Source organism: Symphalangus syndactylus, chromosome 12 (genome assembly GCF_028878055.3).
Source record: "Symphalangus syndactylus isolate Jambi chromosome 12, NHGRI_mSymSyn1-v2.1_pri, whole genome shotgun sequence".
Taxonomy (NCBI): Eukaryota; Metazoa; Chordata; class Mammalia; order Primates; family Hylobatidae; genus Symphalangus; species Symphalangus syndactylus.
Genome location: NC_072441.2, coordinates 78253199 through 78269995, shown reverse-complemented (window position 1 = coordinate 78269995; position 16797 = coordinate 78253199). Strand labels below are relative to the sequence as shown.

At 42.7% G+C, this 16797-nt stretch overlaps 1 protein-coding gene across 16 annotated transcripts in view; it reads right to left on the bottom strand.

Moving 5' to 3' along the window:
* The window catches only part of VPS45 (vacuolar protein sorting 45 homolog), an 84307-nt gene that overhangs the window by 66852 nt on the left and 658 nt on the right, over positions 1-16797 (bottom strand). For 15 of the 16 annotated variants that reach the window (XR_010117550.1, XR_010117552.1, XR_010117553.1 and 12 more), the window contains exons 2-7: positions 16401-16535; positions 12617-12677; positions 7011-7090; positions 6343-6411; positions 6096-6233; positions 5547-5657 (exon numbers count right to left, since the gene is read on the bottom strand). Coding sequence is in view for 12 of the 16 variants with exons in the window: in XM_063626092.1 (XP_063482162.1) it covers positions 5547-5657; positions 6096-6233; positions 6343-6411; positions 7011-7090; positions 12617-12677; positions 16401-16535 (594 nt within the window). In the remaining 4 variants the exon portion in view is untranslated. The remainder of the gene's footprint in view (positions 1-5546; positions 5658-6095; positions 6234-6342; positions 6412-7010; positions 7091-12616; positions 12678-16400; positions 16536-16797) is intronic. The other variant, XM_063626099.1, reaches the window with a different exon arrangement.

The window sequence follows — 16797 nt, the reverse complement described above, 5'->3', positions numbered from 1 at the left end:
AAGCATTAAGACTGTCATTTTAATTGATTAAACACTGAAGAAAAGTCAAAATACTTTTAGATTTCACACTTTTGGAAAAAGGGCAGCAAGATTAATATTCTTGATAGAAAGAAAACAAATTAGAGTTATCATTAGCTCCAATTTTTTGCCTGTGAATTAAGAGTATATTTTTGGCTTCACAGATAGAGCTATATTGGTACTGCAGTTACAAGCTGTACCATTTCCTGTATGCTTCTGTGGTTTTCTGCAGCATGAGAAGTGTGTTCTTGCAGATCTAAGTGGTACTATATTTATCTTGGGAACACTAATATTATCAGAAAAACCCTGTGAGTTGATCAAAACACTGGGATATTCAGAAACTTACCTCTGAACCCATTTTATTTTATATTTTTACCTAAGGGGAGTTGTGAGGAAGGACTGGTTTCCAGTCTCACAAAATGAGAATTTATTTGGTAAAACTGGAAACGAGAAATCTCCAAATTTTCCCTTTTCACCAATTATGGAGAATAGATTACTTTCAGTCATAGGTCTGTTAGACAAAATGAAGTATTTTCTAGCATGTTCCCTTCTGCATCTAGAATCTAAATGCTAGAAATGTTTATATACATATTTTATCTTAAGAAAACTAGATTTTTTTATTTTTTTCCCTTTTTTTATTAATTTTTTTTTGCACACAAAACAATAAACATTTTCTAAAAATACATACAAACAAAAAGATGCATATCAAACATATTAGGAAGGTTGCACATGGGAAGATGGGGAATAGAAATGGGGGGTGGGAATTAAAGAAAATAAATGAGAGAGGGACTTTGTATGGATCAATGATAATAACTCAATCCTCTATTTGACAAAGAAGAAGGATAAGGAAGAGGAAGAAAAAGAAAGTGGGATAAAGGATCAGAAAGAGAGGAAAATAGAAAAAATTAGAGTATGACTCCAGGGTAGACCTGTTTTGTTGTTGCTGGGTTGGTTGGTTGGTTTGTCTGTTGTATTTTTCATATGTTTCGCCATGTTGGCCAGGCTGGTCTCGAACTCCTAGCCTCAAGTGATCAACCCGCCTCGGCCTCCTAGAGTGCTGGGACTACAGGCGTGAGCCACCACGTCCAGCCCCCACATTGCGTCTGGCCTCCGTGGTAGACCTCCCAGACGGGGCGGCTGGGCAGAGGCGCTCCCCACATCCCAGACGGGGCGGCCGGGCAGAGGCGCTCCTCACTTCCCAGACGGGGTGGCCGGGCAGAGGCGCTCCTCACTTCCCAGACGGGGCGGCAGGGCAGAGGCGCTACTCACATCCCAGACGATGGGCGGCCGGTCAGAGGCGCTCCTCACTTCCCAGACGATGGGCGGCCGGGGCAGAGGCACTCCTCACTTCCCAGACGGGGCGGCCGGGCAGAGGCGCTCCTCAATTCCCAGACGGGGCGGCCGGGCAGAGGCGCTCCTCAATTCCCAGATGGGGCGGCAGGGCAGAGGCGCTACTCACATCCCAGACGATGGGCGGCCGGGCAGAGGCGCTCCTCACTTCCCAGATGATGGGCAGCCGGGCAGAGGCACTCCTCACTTCTTCCCAGACGGGGCGGCCGGGCACAGGTGCTCCTCACTTCCCAGACGATGGGCGGCCGGGCAGAGGCGCTCCTCAATTCCCAGACGGGGCGGCCGGGCAGAGGCGCTCCTCACTTCTTCCCAGACGGGGCGGCCGGGCAGAGACACTCCTCACTGCTTCCCAGACGGGGTGGCCGGGCAGAGGCGCTCCTCACTTCCCAGACGATGGGCGGCTGGGCAGAGGCGCTCCTCACTTCCCAGATGGGGCGGCCGGGCAGAGGCGCTCCTCACTTCTTCCCAGACGGGGTGGCCGGGCAGAGACGCTCCTCACTTCTTCCCAGACAGGGCGGCCGGGCAGAGGCGCTCCTCACATCCCAGACGATGGGCGGCCGGGCAGAGACGCTCCTCACTTCTTCCCAGATGGGGCGGCCGGGCAGAGGCGCTCCTCACTTCCCAGACGATGGGCGGCCAGGCAGAGATGCTCCTCACTTCCCAGACGGGGCGGCCGGGCAGAGGTGCGCCTCACTTCCCCGACGGGGTGGCCGGGCAGAGGCGCTCCTCACTTCCTAGATGGGGCGGCTGGGCAGAGGCGCTCCTCACATCCCAGACGATGGGCGGCCGGGCAGAGACGCTCCTCACTTCCTAGACTGGGTGTCAGCTGGGCAGAGGTGCTCCTCACCTCCCAGACGGGGCGGCCGGGCAGAGACGCTCCCCACCTCCCAGACGGGGCGGCGGCCGGGCAGAGGCTGCAATCCCAGCACCCTGGGAGGCCAAGGCAGGCGGCTGGGAGGCGGAGGCTGCAGCGAGCCAAGACCACGCCACCGCACTCCAGCCCGGGGAACACCGAGCACCGAGTGAGCGAGACTCCGTCTGCAGTCCCAGCACCTCGGGAGGCCGAGGCGGGCAGACTACTCGAGGTCAGGAGCTGGAGACCAGCGTGGCCAACATGGCGAAACCGCGCCTCCAGCCAAAGGACAAAAACCAGGCAGGGGTGGTGGCGCGCGCCCGCAATCCCAGGCAGGCCTCAGGCCGAGGCAGGAGAATCACGGGAGCCGGAGGCAGGGAGCCTGCAGCGAGCCGACTATACTGCAGCCTGGGCCACAGAGAGGAAAAAAGAAAGAAAGAAAGAAGGAAGGAGGGAGGGAGGGAAGGAAGGAAGGAAGGAAGGAAGGAAGGAAGGAAGGGAGTAGATTTATTAAGAAATAATTTAGAAGGTTATAAAAGAAGGTGCTCATTTCCTAAAAGATTTGCCAAAAGAATTATTGAAAAAGCAAGTTCCATTAGGGCACTTAAAATAAGTACAACAAGGCCGGGCATGGTGGCTCATGCTTGTAATCCCAGCACTTTGGGAGGCCGAGGTGGGTGGATCACTTAAGGTCGGGAGTTCGAGACTGGCCTGACCAACATGGTGAAACTCCATCTCTACTAAAAATACAAAACTAGCCGAGCGTGGTGGGGCATGCCTGTAATCCAAGCTACTTAGGAGGCTGAGGCAGGGAATCGCTTGAACCCGGGAGGCGGAGGTTGCAGTGAGCCGAGATCACACCATTGCACTCCAGCCTGGACAGTAAGAGCAAAACTCCATCTCAAAATAAAAAAAAAAGTACAACAAAATGTTTTATGCTTTTATGTGCATAAAAGCTTCTTGTGCATGCTTCTAGCACTTACTCTATAATTAAAATTATGTTTATTTCTCTCATAATTGGACCATGAGCTCTTTGAGGGCAGAAATTATAACTTTTAACCTTTTATCTCTAGTACTTAGTTTAGTACGTGGCACAAAACAAGTCCCCAGTGAAATCTGTGGGATAGTTGCTTTTCTTTGGGAGACAGAATAATAGGCAATTAATTTTCTTTCTACTTTTTGATATTATCAAAAGTTTCTTTAGTGAACATATATTACTTTGAATTTTAGGAATACAAGGCTATTTTATACTATAGAGAAGTTTCACTCCACAGATTTCCCTTAGCATTAACATTAGTATAAGCTGGGAAGAAACTGAAACATAGACTGTGCCTTTCTCTGTAAATACAAAGTCACAGCTGGGTGCGGTGGCTCATGCCTGTCATCTTAGCACTTTGGAAGGCTGAGTCGGGCAGATCACTTGAGGTCAGGAATTCGAGACCAGCCTGGCCAATATGGCGAAACTCTGTGTGTACTAAAAATATTTAATACAAAAATTAGCTAGGTGTGGGGGTGCGCGCCTGTGATCCCAACTACTCAGGAGGCTGGGGCATGAGAATTGCTTGAACCTGGGTGGTGGAGGTTGCAGTGAGCTGAGATCACGCCAATCTGGGTGACAGAGAGGGACTCTGTCTCAATAAATACATACATACATACGTACATACATACATACAAAATCACTATTAATAGAGCACCTGCTATGTGCACTGTTCTTATACTTGCAGGAGAAAAAACACTGGTGAGACTCAGTCTGCCTTGAAGAAATATGTAACGTAGGAGAGGGTGTAAACAACCAAAGCTACAACATGGCAAGTACAGCATGAGACATGAGAGAGACACAAAGGTCTACAAGTCTACAGGGATTTTCAGGAGATAAGAACAATATCTCACTGAAAGAATACAGGCTTCAAGGAGATGTTGAAGAATGGCTGGATGTTGGAGATGACTTTTGAGTGTTTTTTTTTTTTTGTTTTTGTTTTTTTTTTTTTTTTTTTTTTGAGACAAGAGTTTCGCTCTTGTTGCCCAGGCTGGAGGACAGTGGCATGATCTCGGCTCACTGCAACCTCTGCCTCCCAGGTTCAAGTGATTCTCCTGCCTCAGCATCCCGAGTAGCTGGGATTACAGGCACCTGTCACCACGTCCAGCTAATTTTTTGTATTTTTAGTAGAGACAGGGTTTCATCACGTTGGCCAGGCTGGTCTGAAACTCAGGACCTCAGGTGATCCACCCACCTCGACCTCCCAAAGTGCTGGGATTATAGGCGTGAGTCACCGCGCCCAGCTCTTTTTTTTTATTCTTTGCTATTATTCATATAAATCATTTTATTTATTTATTTATTTTTGGAGACGGAGTCTTGCTCTGTCGCCCAGGCTGGAGTGCAGTGGCATGATCTCAGCTTACTGCAACCTTTGCCTCCCGGGTTCAAATGATTCTCCTGCCTCAGCCTCCCAAGTAGCTGGGACTACAGGTGTGTGCAACCACACCCGGTTAATTTTTTTGTAGTTTTAGTAGAGACAGGGCTTCACCACGTTGGCCAGGCTAGTCTTGAACTCTTGACCTCAGGTGATCCAGCCACCTTGGCTTCCCAAAGTGCTGGGATTACAGGCGTGAGCGACCATGCCCGGCCAGATTGAGTGGTTTTAACAGCAGCATTTTGATAGGTGAAGATGGGAAGAGAAGGTATTCCAAACATTCTAGAGTTTAGAAAGCAGTCACAGTAAAAGCATGCTGGCAGGAAACCATGTGGCATTATCTATATAAGTGGTGAGCTCTAGGTTTTATAAGATGTTTACCCCACATTGTGAAGGCTCTTGGATGCCAAGTTCAGGAGTTTCTTTTTAACCTAGTAGGCAAATGGGAACCAATGAAGTTTTTTAAGCCAAGAGTAATAAGATAGAGCTGTGCTTTAGGAAATTGTATTTGTGGAACATTTAGAGTGAGAAGAAATAAAAAGTAGGGAATCAAGTAGATGACTATTTCAATATTCTTGCAAGAGATTAGGATCTAGACCAAGGCAATGGCTGTAAGAATGGAAATGAGGAGACAGAAGGAAACACTGGAAAATAGAATCTACAGAATTAAGAAGCTGTCTTGATTAGGGGTGGAGGTACTGGCAGAAAGGTACAGGAGGGATGAAGCAGAAGAGTTAATGATGACAGTGGATGGAAGAATCATGATACCAAAACATCGGGAAATACAAAGCAAAACCAAGAATAGCTAAAAATAAGGAGGCAAATAAATGGACCATGCTTTTACTTCCCTATCTGTATTTTGATGAATATCACTTAAAATCATCCTTCTATTACACCAAGAAAGGGTTTTGTACCTGGTTTAGCAATGGGGTGATGGCATCATCACAGCGATCTAAAATAAGGAGCAATGGAGGAACCTCTGTCCGACGGAATTCAAACAGTTCATATTCTTTAGTTATCACTTGCTGTGGGTGAGAGAGAAAGATGGTTTGTGCAACCAATTAGTTACACATAGAAATGATATAAATAGGAAATTAATAAACGCTACATTTAACAATAGTTCTTTGCACCCGCATAGATCTTCCATATGAAGGATTCAAAAGTCTCACAAAGTTTAGTAGCACACTATTTAAGAGGTTAGGATATGAAACCCTATTTTATAAGTGGTTTAACTGGACCAAAAAAAAGTTAAATAGTCTGTGAATGTTTCTTGGGTTAAACCTAAGAATCTTAGCTCTAATTGTTGCTTTTTGTTTTAAATTACATATACCTACCTCTTTGCTCGGAAACCTAACATACAATCATCTCCTTGGTTGTAAATAAACTATTCCTTTAGTTTCTGAAATATGATAGAGAAATGAATGGCCTTTATGTTTTGGAACCAGGAATAGGTAATGCCATACCTTAACGCACTCTGCAAGTCTCTTTGCTGCCTCTGATGAGAGCTGATAACGAATCATGGGACACTTCTTCAGAGATAAAAGGAGAGCTGTAAGCCCTTGGGTTGTTCTAGATAGCTGGGCTGGATCCCAATTTCGACCCTTTTTGTTAAAAACATACATTCAGAGAAAATATTTGAATTTCCTCTTACAAGTCTAATTATTTGCTGAATTAACTCTCGACTGATAAATTAAACCTTTCCTTCCATACCTGGCAGCAACCCAAAATATTGAGGGAAAACAAATGTGGGTTCACAGCAATGTAATCACCATAAAATTCCTGCAAATAAAGCACCAAGAATAGTCATTCCATAAACTTCGATTGTATCAAGCAGTAACATTTTCATAAGTGATATAATATGATATAGCCAATCTTGGTGAAATACAGGTGTAAAGAGATACAAAATTGCTCAATTAATAACTGAGTAACAACAGTCAACGTGGGAGAATTAAAATAATTACAAAACAGTAGCAATAATAATAAATCTAACAAATAAAAGTTGTAAAGGTATACACATTATATTTCTGGAGACCTCTATGCATACTTATCAATTAGTAAAAATAAAATACTGCTAATAGGAGATATAAAGTTCTACTCAAATAAAAAAGAACTTTGCTGTCCAATGTGTTGTCATGAGAGAATATAATTTAAAACAGGTATTTTTTATTCATTTATCACCTATCACATCCTTCTGAAAAATTCAAAACTAGTTTATTTGCTGCCTCTGAAAACAATATTCCTCACTTATGTGATAAACATATTCAAGTGTTCATAATAAAACTTCTTTTGAGACAGACCTTTCCTTATTTTTTACTTTTAGACTCAAATATTTAAAAAGGGCCAACGTATGAGATGTGTTACAGGACCAATATGTTTACCTGAACCTCAGCCACAACTTCCTGTTCATCAGCTTCAGCCAATGACTTCACGTCACTCTTGCTGATCACATTACTGAAATCTGAAACACACGAGTTGGGGTTGACTCAAAGGAGATAATTTCTGCTGCAATATATGTAAAAGGGCCTGATAGTTAAAGCCTAATGAATAAGTGACCTTCAAATTGGAATGGGTAGCACAAATATATTTAATCCACAAATTCATAATTTTATATATATATATTTTTTATTTATTTTTATTATTATACTTTAGGTTTTAGGGTACATGTGCACAATGTGCAGGTTTGTTACATATGTATCCATGTGCCATGTTGTTTTGCTGCACCCATTAACTCGTCATTTAGCATTAGGTATATCTCCTAATGCTGTCCCTCCCCCCTCCCCCCACCCCACAACAGTCCCCGGAGTGTGATTATATATATTTTTTTTTTTTGAAAGGACCGGCCGGGCGTGGTGGCTCATGCCTGTAATCCCAGCACTTTGGGAGGCTGAGGCAGGTGGATCATGAGGTCAGGAGATCGACACCATCCTGGCTAACACGGTGAAACTCTGTCTCTACTAAAAATACAAAAAAAAAATTAGCCAGGCCTGGTGGCAGATGCCTGTAGTCTCAGCTACTTGGGAGGCTGAGGCAGGAGAATGGTGTGAACCCGGGAGGCAGAGCTTGCAGTGAGCCCAGATCAGGCCACTGCACTCCAGTCTGGGCGATAGAGCAAGACTCCATTGGAGGAATAAGTCATTTTATTGAAAATAAGGAGAAAGAAGTAAACTTTTCCTTCCTTCCTTCCTTCCTCCCTCCCTCCCTCCCTCTCTCTCTCTCTCTCTTTCTTTCTTTCTTTCCCCTCTCTGGCCCAGGCTACAATCTACTCGGCTTGCTGCTGCCCGCGCCACGGACTGCCTGGGACTGCCGGCGCCCGCCACCGCTGCCTGCCTTTTCTCCTTTGGATGCAGGCACGCGTTCGCCATCTTGGCCACGCTGGTCGCCAGCTCCTGACGCCGAGTGCTCTGCCCGCCTCAGCCTCCCGAGGTACTGGGACTACAGACGGAGTCTCGCTCAGCCAGTGCTCGGTGTTGCCCGGGCTGGAGGGCGGTGGCGTGGTCTGGCCTCGCGGCAGCCTCTACCCCCCGGCTGCCTGCCTTGGCCTGCCAGGGTGCTGGGATTGCAGCCCCTGCCCGGCCGCCGCCCCATCTGGAAGGTGGGGAGCGCCTCTGCCCGGCCGCCCCGTCTGGGAGGTGAGGAGCACCTCTGCCCGGCCGCCCCGTCTGGGAAGTGAGGAGCGCCTCTGCCCGGCCGCCCCGTCTGGGAAGTGAGGAGCGCCTCTGCCCGGCCACCCACCGTCTGGGAAGTGAGGAGCGCCTCTGCCCGGCCACCCACCGTCTGGGAAGTGAGGAGCGCCTCTGCCCGGCCACCCACCGTCTGGGAAGTGAGGAGCGCCTCTGCCCGGCCACCCACCGTCTGGGAAGTGAGGAACGCCTCTGCCCGGCCGCCCCCGTCCGGGAAGAAGTGAGGAGCGCCTCTGCCCGGCCACCCCGTCTGGGAAGTGAGGAGCACCTCTGCCCGGCCGCCCCGTCCGGGAAGAAGTGAGGAGCTCCTCTGCCCGGCCGCCCCGTGTCTGGGTAGAAGTGAGGAGCTCCTCTGCCTGGCCGCTCCGTCTGGGAGGTCTACCACGGAGGCCAGAAGCAATGTGGGGGCTGGACGTGGTGGCTCACGCCTGTGGTCCCGGCACTCTGGGGGGCGAGGCGGGTTGATCACTTCGGGCTAGGAGTTCGAGACCAGTCTGGCCAACTTGGCGAAACATGAAGAATACAACAGACAAACCAACCAACCAACTCAATGACAACAAAACAGGTCTACCCTGGAGTCATACTCTAATTTTTTCTATTTTCCTCCCTTTCTGATCCTTTATCCCACTTTCTTTTTCTTCCTCTTCCTTCTCCCTCTTCTTTGTCAAATAGAGGATTGAGTTATTATCACTGATCCATATAAAGTCCCTCTCTCATTTATTTTAACTCCCACCCCCATTTCTATTCCCCGACTTCCCATGTGCAACCTTCCTAATATGTTTGATACGCATCTTTTTGTTTGTATGTATTTTTAGAAAATGTTTATTGTTTTTGTATGCAAAAAAAATTAATAAAAAAAAATGTTAAAACATTCACCTACACTGTAACTAAGACATTACAGTTTGAGTTATTAACACAAGGAAAATAAAACACATATCCGTATAAAGAAATGAAAAAAAAAAAAAAAAAGAAGTAAACTTTCATGCTGTCTTTTATATATAAACTGTACTACCAGGTAACCAAATAGATGAGGGAAAATTTTTCTTTGTGAAAATATTTCAGCTCAACAATAACTAACAAATGTTAATAACAGAATTAGAATATCATCATTTTTTCTAACCCCCAATGAATCAATTGAATGGACCCAGGCATTGAGCATCAGCAGCTGCTAATATCAAAAGAATAAACAGCCAATGAAAGCACACAATACCACCTATATTCTTGCCAAGAAGAAATGGAATCAACCCAATTAAGGCTCTGTATTCACCTACGAATTTACAGAACTAGAAGATAGAGGAATATTTTAAACTTCAAGGAACATGTTAAACTACCCCCTGGGGATGCAATCAGCAAGATTCCGACTGTGGAAAACTTAACAGTTTCCTCAATAAATAAATTGCATGGGGCAGGGGTGGGAGGACCTATACAGAAGATTAAGAAACTTAACATATCAACCAACAGCAATGTGTGAACCTTACTTTGATCCCGATTTTAAAAAACTGTAAAAAAAAAAAAAAAAAAAAAGACAATTTTAAATTTGAACGCTGAATGGTTATTTGAAAATAGTACTAAGAGTTCAAGACCAGCCTGGGCAACATCACTTGAACCTGGGAAGTTGAGGTTACAGTGAGCCGAGATCATGCCACTGCACTCTGTCTGGGTGACAGAGGGAGACTGTATCTCAAAAAAAAGAATAATTATTTTTCACTTTTAATCTAGATGTAATAATGGAAATGTGTTTTTAAAAAAATGAGTCCTTATCTTTTAGAGATGCATACCGAAATACTTATGGATAAAATTATATAATGTCTTAGATTTGCTTTAAAATAATATTGGTGGAGGAGTAGGTGACAGTATAGCTAAAACAAGATTGGGTGAGGCTCAATAATTGTTGAAACCAGCTGATAGGTACATTGGAACTTATGATACTATTCTACTTTTGTATGTCTTTAAAAGTTCAGTGCAGTGGCTCACACCTATAATCCCATCACTTTGGGAGGCCAAGGCGGGCAGATCACACATGCAATTACCATATGACTCAGCAGTTGCACTCCTGGGGGTTATTTGTCCCAGAGAATGAAGACTTAATGTCCACATAAAAATCTGTACACAGCAATAAAAAGAAATGAACTATTTTTAAATTAAGAAAACTTTTTTTTTGCAGTTCCAGCTCAAAGGAGGAATGAACTATTAATACACACAACAGGTGAGGTGTGGTGGCTCATGCCTGTAATCCCAGTACTTTGGGAGGCTGAAGCGGGCGGATCACCCAAGTTCAGGAGTTTGAGACCAGCCTGGACAACCAACATGGTGAAACCCTGTCTTTACTAAAAAAAAATACAAAAATTAGCTGGGCGTGGTGGTGTGCACCTGTAATCCTAGCTACTTGGGAGGCTGAGGTGGGAGAATCACTTGAACCCGGGAGGTGGAGGTTGCAGTGAGTTGAGATGGCGACACTACACTCCAACCTGGGTGACAAAGCAAGACTGCTTCTCAGACAAAAAAACAAAAACACACACACACACAACAGCCTGGATGACTCTCCAGAGAATTATGCTGAGTGAAAAAAGCCAGTCCCAAAAGATTATATACTGTATGATTTCATTTATAGAATATTCTTCGAATGACAATATAAAATGGAGAAAATATTAGTGGTTACCAGGGTTAATGAGGGGGTTGGGGTGGGAGAGAAGTCCATATAAGCTAATAAAAGGGCAATAAAAGGGATCCTTATAGAGATGAAAATGTTCTGTATCCTGACTGTATCAGTGTTAACATCTTGGTTGTGATATTGTACTACCATCATGTAAGATACTACACAGGGGGAAGCTGGGTAAAGGGTATCTGGGATCTCTGTATTATTATTATTATTATTATTTTTTAAACTGCACATGAATCTACAATTACTTCAAAATAGAAAGTTTAATTTTAAAAAGGAAACCTGTGACTATTAGCCAAAAACAAACACAAAAACAAACAAAAATTAATTTGCCACAGATTAATAAAATTGCCTATTTTTACCTCTTAGGGCATCGTGCACTGAAAACCCACTGGACAAGCTTTATATAACTTTTCGATTCTACACAGAACTGAATGAAATAAAATATGAGAGAGCTCTTATATATATATAGTCTTTTCACAAATGTTAATCTTTTGTATCATTATTCTATTTAAGTAGTATACGCTAAAGAAAGTACGTATGTCTTAGACTGTAGTCTAAACCCTAAAACTCTAATACCTCTAAGTAAGCTTTAAAGCTTCTCAAATGCCCTACTTACTGTTAAATCTAGTCCTTGGTTTTGGAAATGTTACCAAATAGACTACACTAACACTATTAACATAAAGATAAATAATGACATCTAGAGGAGAATGGATGTAACTTCTACAGCTGAATGTATCGGTTCAAAAAAATCCATGTAAATTGTATAGTAAACACAAACCTAGTTTATTTCCAGACCTCCCCTACATAATCCCCACTCCAAGAAAGTTGTGCACATAAGAGGTCACTACCTGATGATTTATACTTTCAATGCATTAAATATAGTAACAAAGAGAAGTGAAAGGCTTTTATCTGGTATGTAAAGTAAATTTCTGCTTTTCCAACAAACTCAAGTATTACCTTCCCACTTCAAAAAATAAATCAGCTTCCATGCCTCAATTTTTAAGTGTAAAATAGGGATAAGTATATACTTTTTTTTTTGGCAGGAGTGAGATGTGAAATTTGTCTACTTACAACTTTTGACTTACAAAGCATCTTGAAAGGCAAAGTAAAATGTAAAATTTTTAATTTAAGCAATCAAAGATGAATGGAAATCACATTTAGCCCTCTGAAACAGAATACTGGTGAAAAGAATTTTTTTTTTTTTTTTTTTTTGGGATGGAGTTTCACTCGTTGCCCAGGCTGGAGTGCAATGGTGTGATCTCGGCTCACTGTAATCTTCGCCTCTCCGGTTCAAGCGATTCTCCTGCCTCAGCCTCCCAAGTAGCTGGGATTACAGGCATGTGCCACCATGCCCAGCTAATTTTGTATTTTTAGTAGAGATGGGGTTTCACCATGTTGGTCAGGCTGGTCTCAAACTCCTGACCTCAAGTGATCCGCCTACCTTGGCCTCCCAAAGTGCTGGGATTACAGGTGTGAGCCACCGTACCCGGCAGGTCAAAAGATTTTTAATACTTTGGAAGGACATTAAATAAACTAGACTTTTACAGTGACAGATTCAATGAAGTTATTGATGATATGAAGGGCTCAATGAAACACACTAACTGGGATGTTGTTATGTGTTTGAAAAAGTGAACATACTTACAAATGAAATATATAGTGTATTTGGGTCTTCGGAGCTCCTGAATCATATAATCCACATTCTCCTAGAAAATGAAGAACAAGCAAACAAAATATGAGGAGAGTTGCATAAGGAAAAAAATAATAAGCATTCACCCATTGATTTGTTTATTTACTGCGTCTACTGCATATTGAAGTCTAGGTTAAGTGTGCTTATGTTGGTGGGTAAGGGCTGGAGACAAAAGAGATAAATTAAATACAATGATCAGGAATCATATATTATTTAATAATATGTGTATAATATTAAATATTAATCAGCTGCATTTTGGCCAAATTAAGATAAAGAATATAAAGGACACAGATGTTGAAACACAACATAAAATTCATTATAATTCTGCAAACTCACATCAAGCTGCTTGTCTATAAATTGTATTCATTTGCTCAAAAATTTTTTTTATTTTTTTTATTTTTATTTTTATTTTTTGAGATGAAGTCTCACTCTGTTGCCCAGGCTGGAGTGCAATGGCACAATCTTGGCTCACTGTAACCTCCGTCTCCTGGGTTCAAGCAATTCTCCTGTCTCAGCCTCCCAAGTAGCTGGGATTACAGGTTTGTGCCACCACACCCAGCTAATTTTTTGTAATTGTAGTGGAGACGGGGTTTCACCATGTTGGCCAGGCTGGTCTCGAACTCCTGACCTCAACTGATCTACCCGGCTTGGCCTCCCAAAGTGTTAGGATTACAGGCATGAACCACTGCGCCTGGCCTGATCAAAATTCCTATATAGAACATCAAATGTGTCTATTCCTCTAAAAATTAACATTCAAGAGAAAATATAGTTAATTATATTCACTTTGGCTTTTAATTTATTGGGATGTAAGACTGCACAACTACAATGTTTGTGAAGTATTTGCAAGTAGCAGGCTAAGATCTTTTCTATAATCACATTATTTTAAAATAAAGTATGAAAGTTTAAAACAAAAAAGTTGATTTTTATACGGTCAAAATATAAGATTCCAATTACATAAAATTATAATGCAGGTTTTATTGATTTTTGATACTATAACACCTGGTTAAATTTCAATATAAATTGTTCCCTAAACATATTAATTTGTTTTAAAAATCCCATTTCTTTACAGAATTAAAAAAAATGTAAGCAATGTATACTGCTTATTAATGGGGAAAAGGTTTGAAAAATTGTAATTTAGATTTAAAAATGCATCCAAATTAACTTTATAATATAATCTTAAGGCAAAAAATTTAAATAATAAATCTTTTAAACCTCAATTATTTCTTCGTAATGTGCCAGGCAAAAATAACAAAGTGAATTAAAAGATTCCTAAAAGTTCAGACAATGTGGAAAAGACAAAAGAGAATATATAAAAGAGGAAAAAGAAAAAGGAAAGATTCATTTTTTTAAATTTTTAAAAATTTTAATTTTATTATTATTATTTTTTGAGACAGAGACTTGCTCTGTCACCAGGCTGGACTACAGTGGCAGATCTCAGCTCACTGCAACCTCTGACTCCCTGGTTCAAGCGATTCTCCTGCCTCAGCCTCCCTAGTAGCTGGGACTGCAGGCGCCTGCCACCACGCCTGGCTAATTTTTGTTGTTGTTGTTGTTGTTTTTTGTATTTTTAGTAGAGATGGGGTTTCACCATGCTGGCCAGGATGCTCTCGATCTCCTGACCTCGTGATCCGCCCACCTTTGCCTCCCAAAGTGCTAGGATTACAGGCATGAGCCACTGCGCCCGGCCAAAAGGAAAGATTCTTAAAAGAGTTCAAGAGACAGTACATAGCAGTGAAAGAGTTTCTCTAATAAAAAACATCAGGAAATAATGAACTAGATGATCTCTAACATATCTCTTGAACCAAAATTTCATGATTAAGAGCTACAAATATGAAATAATTGGAAACTATTATAACACAGCATGTGTTCGTTAATTCAGCAACTGTTTATTGAGTGTCCACTGTGTGACAGGAATTGGGAATATAGGGTGAGAAAACATATCATATCTGTTTTCATGGAGCTTACTGCTGGTAATCACATAAACCATATAAAAGTTCAAACCATGACACACAATAGGGAGATAAAAATGGTGTTGTAAATGCATATAAGGGGCAGGTTTGACCTGGTCAGCAAAACCAGGGAAGGGTTACTTGAAGAAGTGAAGTTCCAGGCAGAGGAAGAAGACTATGCAAATGTCCTGTGGCATGATGGAACAAGGGGAATATAGCGGATTGATATATATAGGGTGATTAAGGTGCAGAGTGCAAAAGGGGAATGGTTCGAAATGAGGCTGGAGAAATGGTAGAAACCAGACCATGCTGCACCTTGAAGGCTACAATTAAGGAGTTTTGCCCTTATCAGAAAAGCAATGAGAAGTCATTCAAGGATTTCAAGCAGGAGTGTCATGATCAAATTTGCATTTTGGAAAGTTCATATGTACAAGCATGATAAAATGCATTAGAGTTGAAGAACATGAATATGAATCAAGAAAGTATAACAGCTGGGCATGGTGGCTCACGCCTGTAATCTCAGCACTTTGGGAGGCCGAGGCAGGCGGATCATGAGGTCAGGAGATTGAGACCATCCTGGCTAACACAGTGAAACTCTGTCTCTACTAAAAATACAAAAAAATTAGCCGGGTGTGGTGGCGGGCACCTGTAGTCCCAGCTACCCGGGAGGCTGAGGCCGGAGAATGGCGTGAATCCGGGAGGCGGAGCTTGCAGTGAGCCGAGATTGCGCCACTGCACTCCAGCCTGGGCGACAGAGCGAGACTCCATCTCAAAAAAAAAAAAAAAAAAAAAAGTGTAACAAATAATATTAAAATAAGAAAGGCTTTTTAAAGGAGAGACTCAAGCTAGATTTAGGTGATGGACAAAAAGTCACAAATGGCCAAAGAACTTTTTTTTTTTTTTTTTTTTGAGGTGGAGTCTCGCTCTGTCGCCCAGGCTGGAGTGCAATGGCGCTATCTTGGCTCACTGCAAGCTCCGCCTCCCGGGTTCACGCCATTCTCCTGCCTCAGCCTCCCGAGTAGCTGGGACTACAGGCGCCTGCCACTACGCCCGGCTAATTTTTTTTGTATTTTTAGTAGAGACGGGGTTTCACCGTGTTAGCCAGGATGGTCTCGATCTCCTGACCTCGTGATCCGCCCGCCTCGGCCTCCCAAAGTGCTGGGATTACAGGCATGAGCCACCACGCCCGGCTAAAGAAATTTTAATTAGTGGAAGAAAAAACAAACAGGGAACAGGAATGAGCATGTAGAATTGCTCATTCCAACAGTAGCCTAGCTGGCTATAGAGGAGAAGCAGACCTAGGACATAGGAAGGGTGGATACATATGGGCAGATCAAACCAACAAAGTAGGGCTTTAATTGCTGGGCTAAATATAGATTTTAATCATGGAAGTAACATCAAGCCACCACAGGTTCCTGAGTATAAATGTGAATAAAGTGGTAAAGATTCAAGACACTCATAGCTGTATATAAGTGTTGATGGTGTTCAATGTGAGAGATACGGAGGTTAATCCAAGAATAAAGTAATGTGGGTCTCTGTTAAGAGTAGTTCATTAGTGGCAATGGGAATGGGTGTGAACCTAAAAGACATCTTGAAGGAAGAACTGGCTGTAAGGGGTCAACTGAAATATGGAAACGAAACAAGAAAAATGAAGGTTATAACACTGATGAACCAGGATAATTATGATGCCACAAATTACGATAATACAAATTTATTTTGCCTTCTTAATGCTTTCAGATCAGAGTGTTCTGCATCTGCCTGGGCAGATGGAAGCTCAGTTTATGCAGTACCTTTGTAGGTCGAAGAAAACAAATTGCCTTCAGGTGTTTCATGACCTCTCGATTTTGAGAATCAATGCGTTCAAAGAGGTACACTTCCTTCTGTAGAATCTCCGATTGTGTGTAGACCATACTCACTATGCCAGTCTGTAAAAACAAAGGATTAACTAAAAGTATGCTAGTCTAGAATAATAAAAACAAGTAGCATATCTAACCCTCTTTTTTCATTAATACTTAGCTGGATAACTTAAATAGTAATATATGGAATAACATTTACTGAACATCCAAACAGGTAGGTAACATACGAGAATGAAAAATACGCTCTATCCTTTCAGCTGAAGCGTCAAGGTTAAAAACAAAAAACATGCTCTCTTTGAACAGGAACAATCCATAAGTTTCCAAAAATATT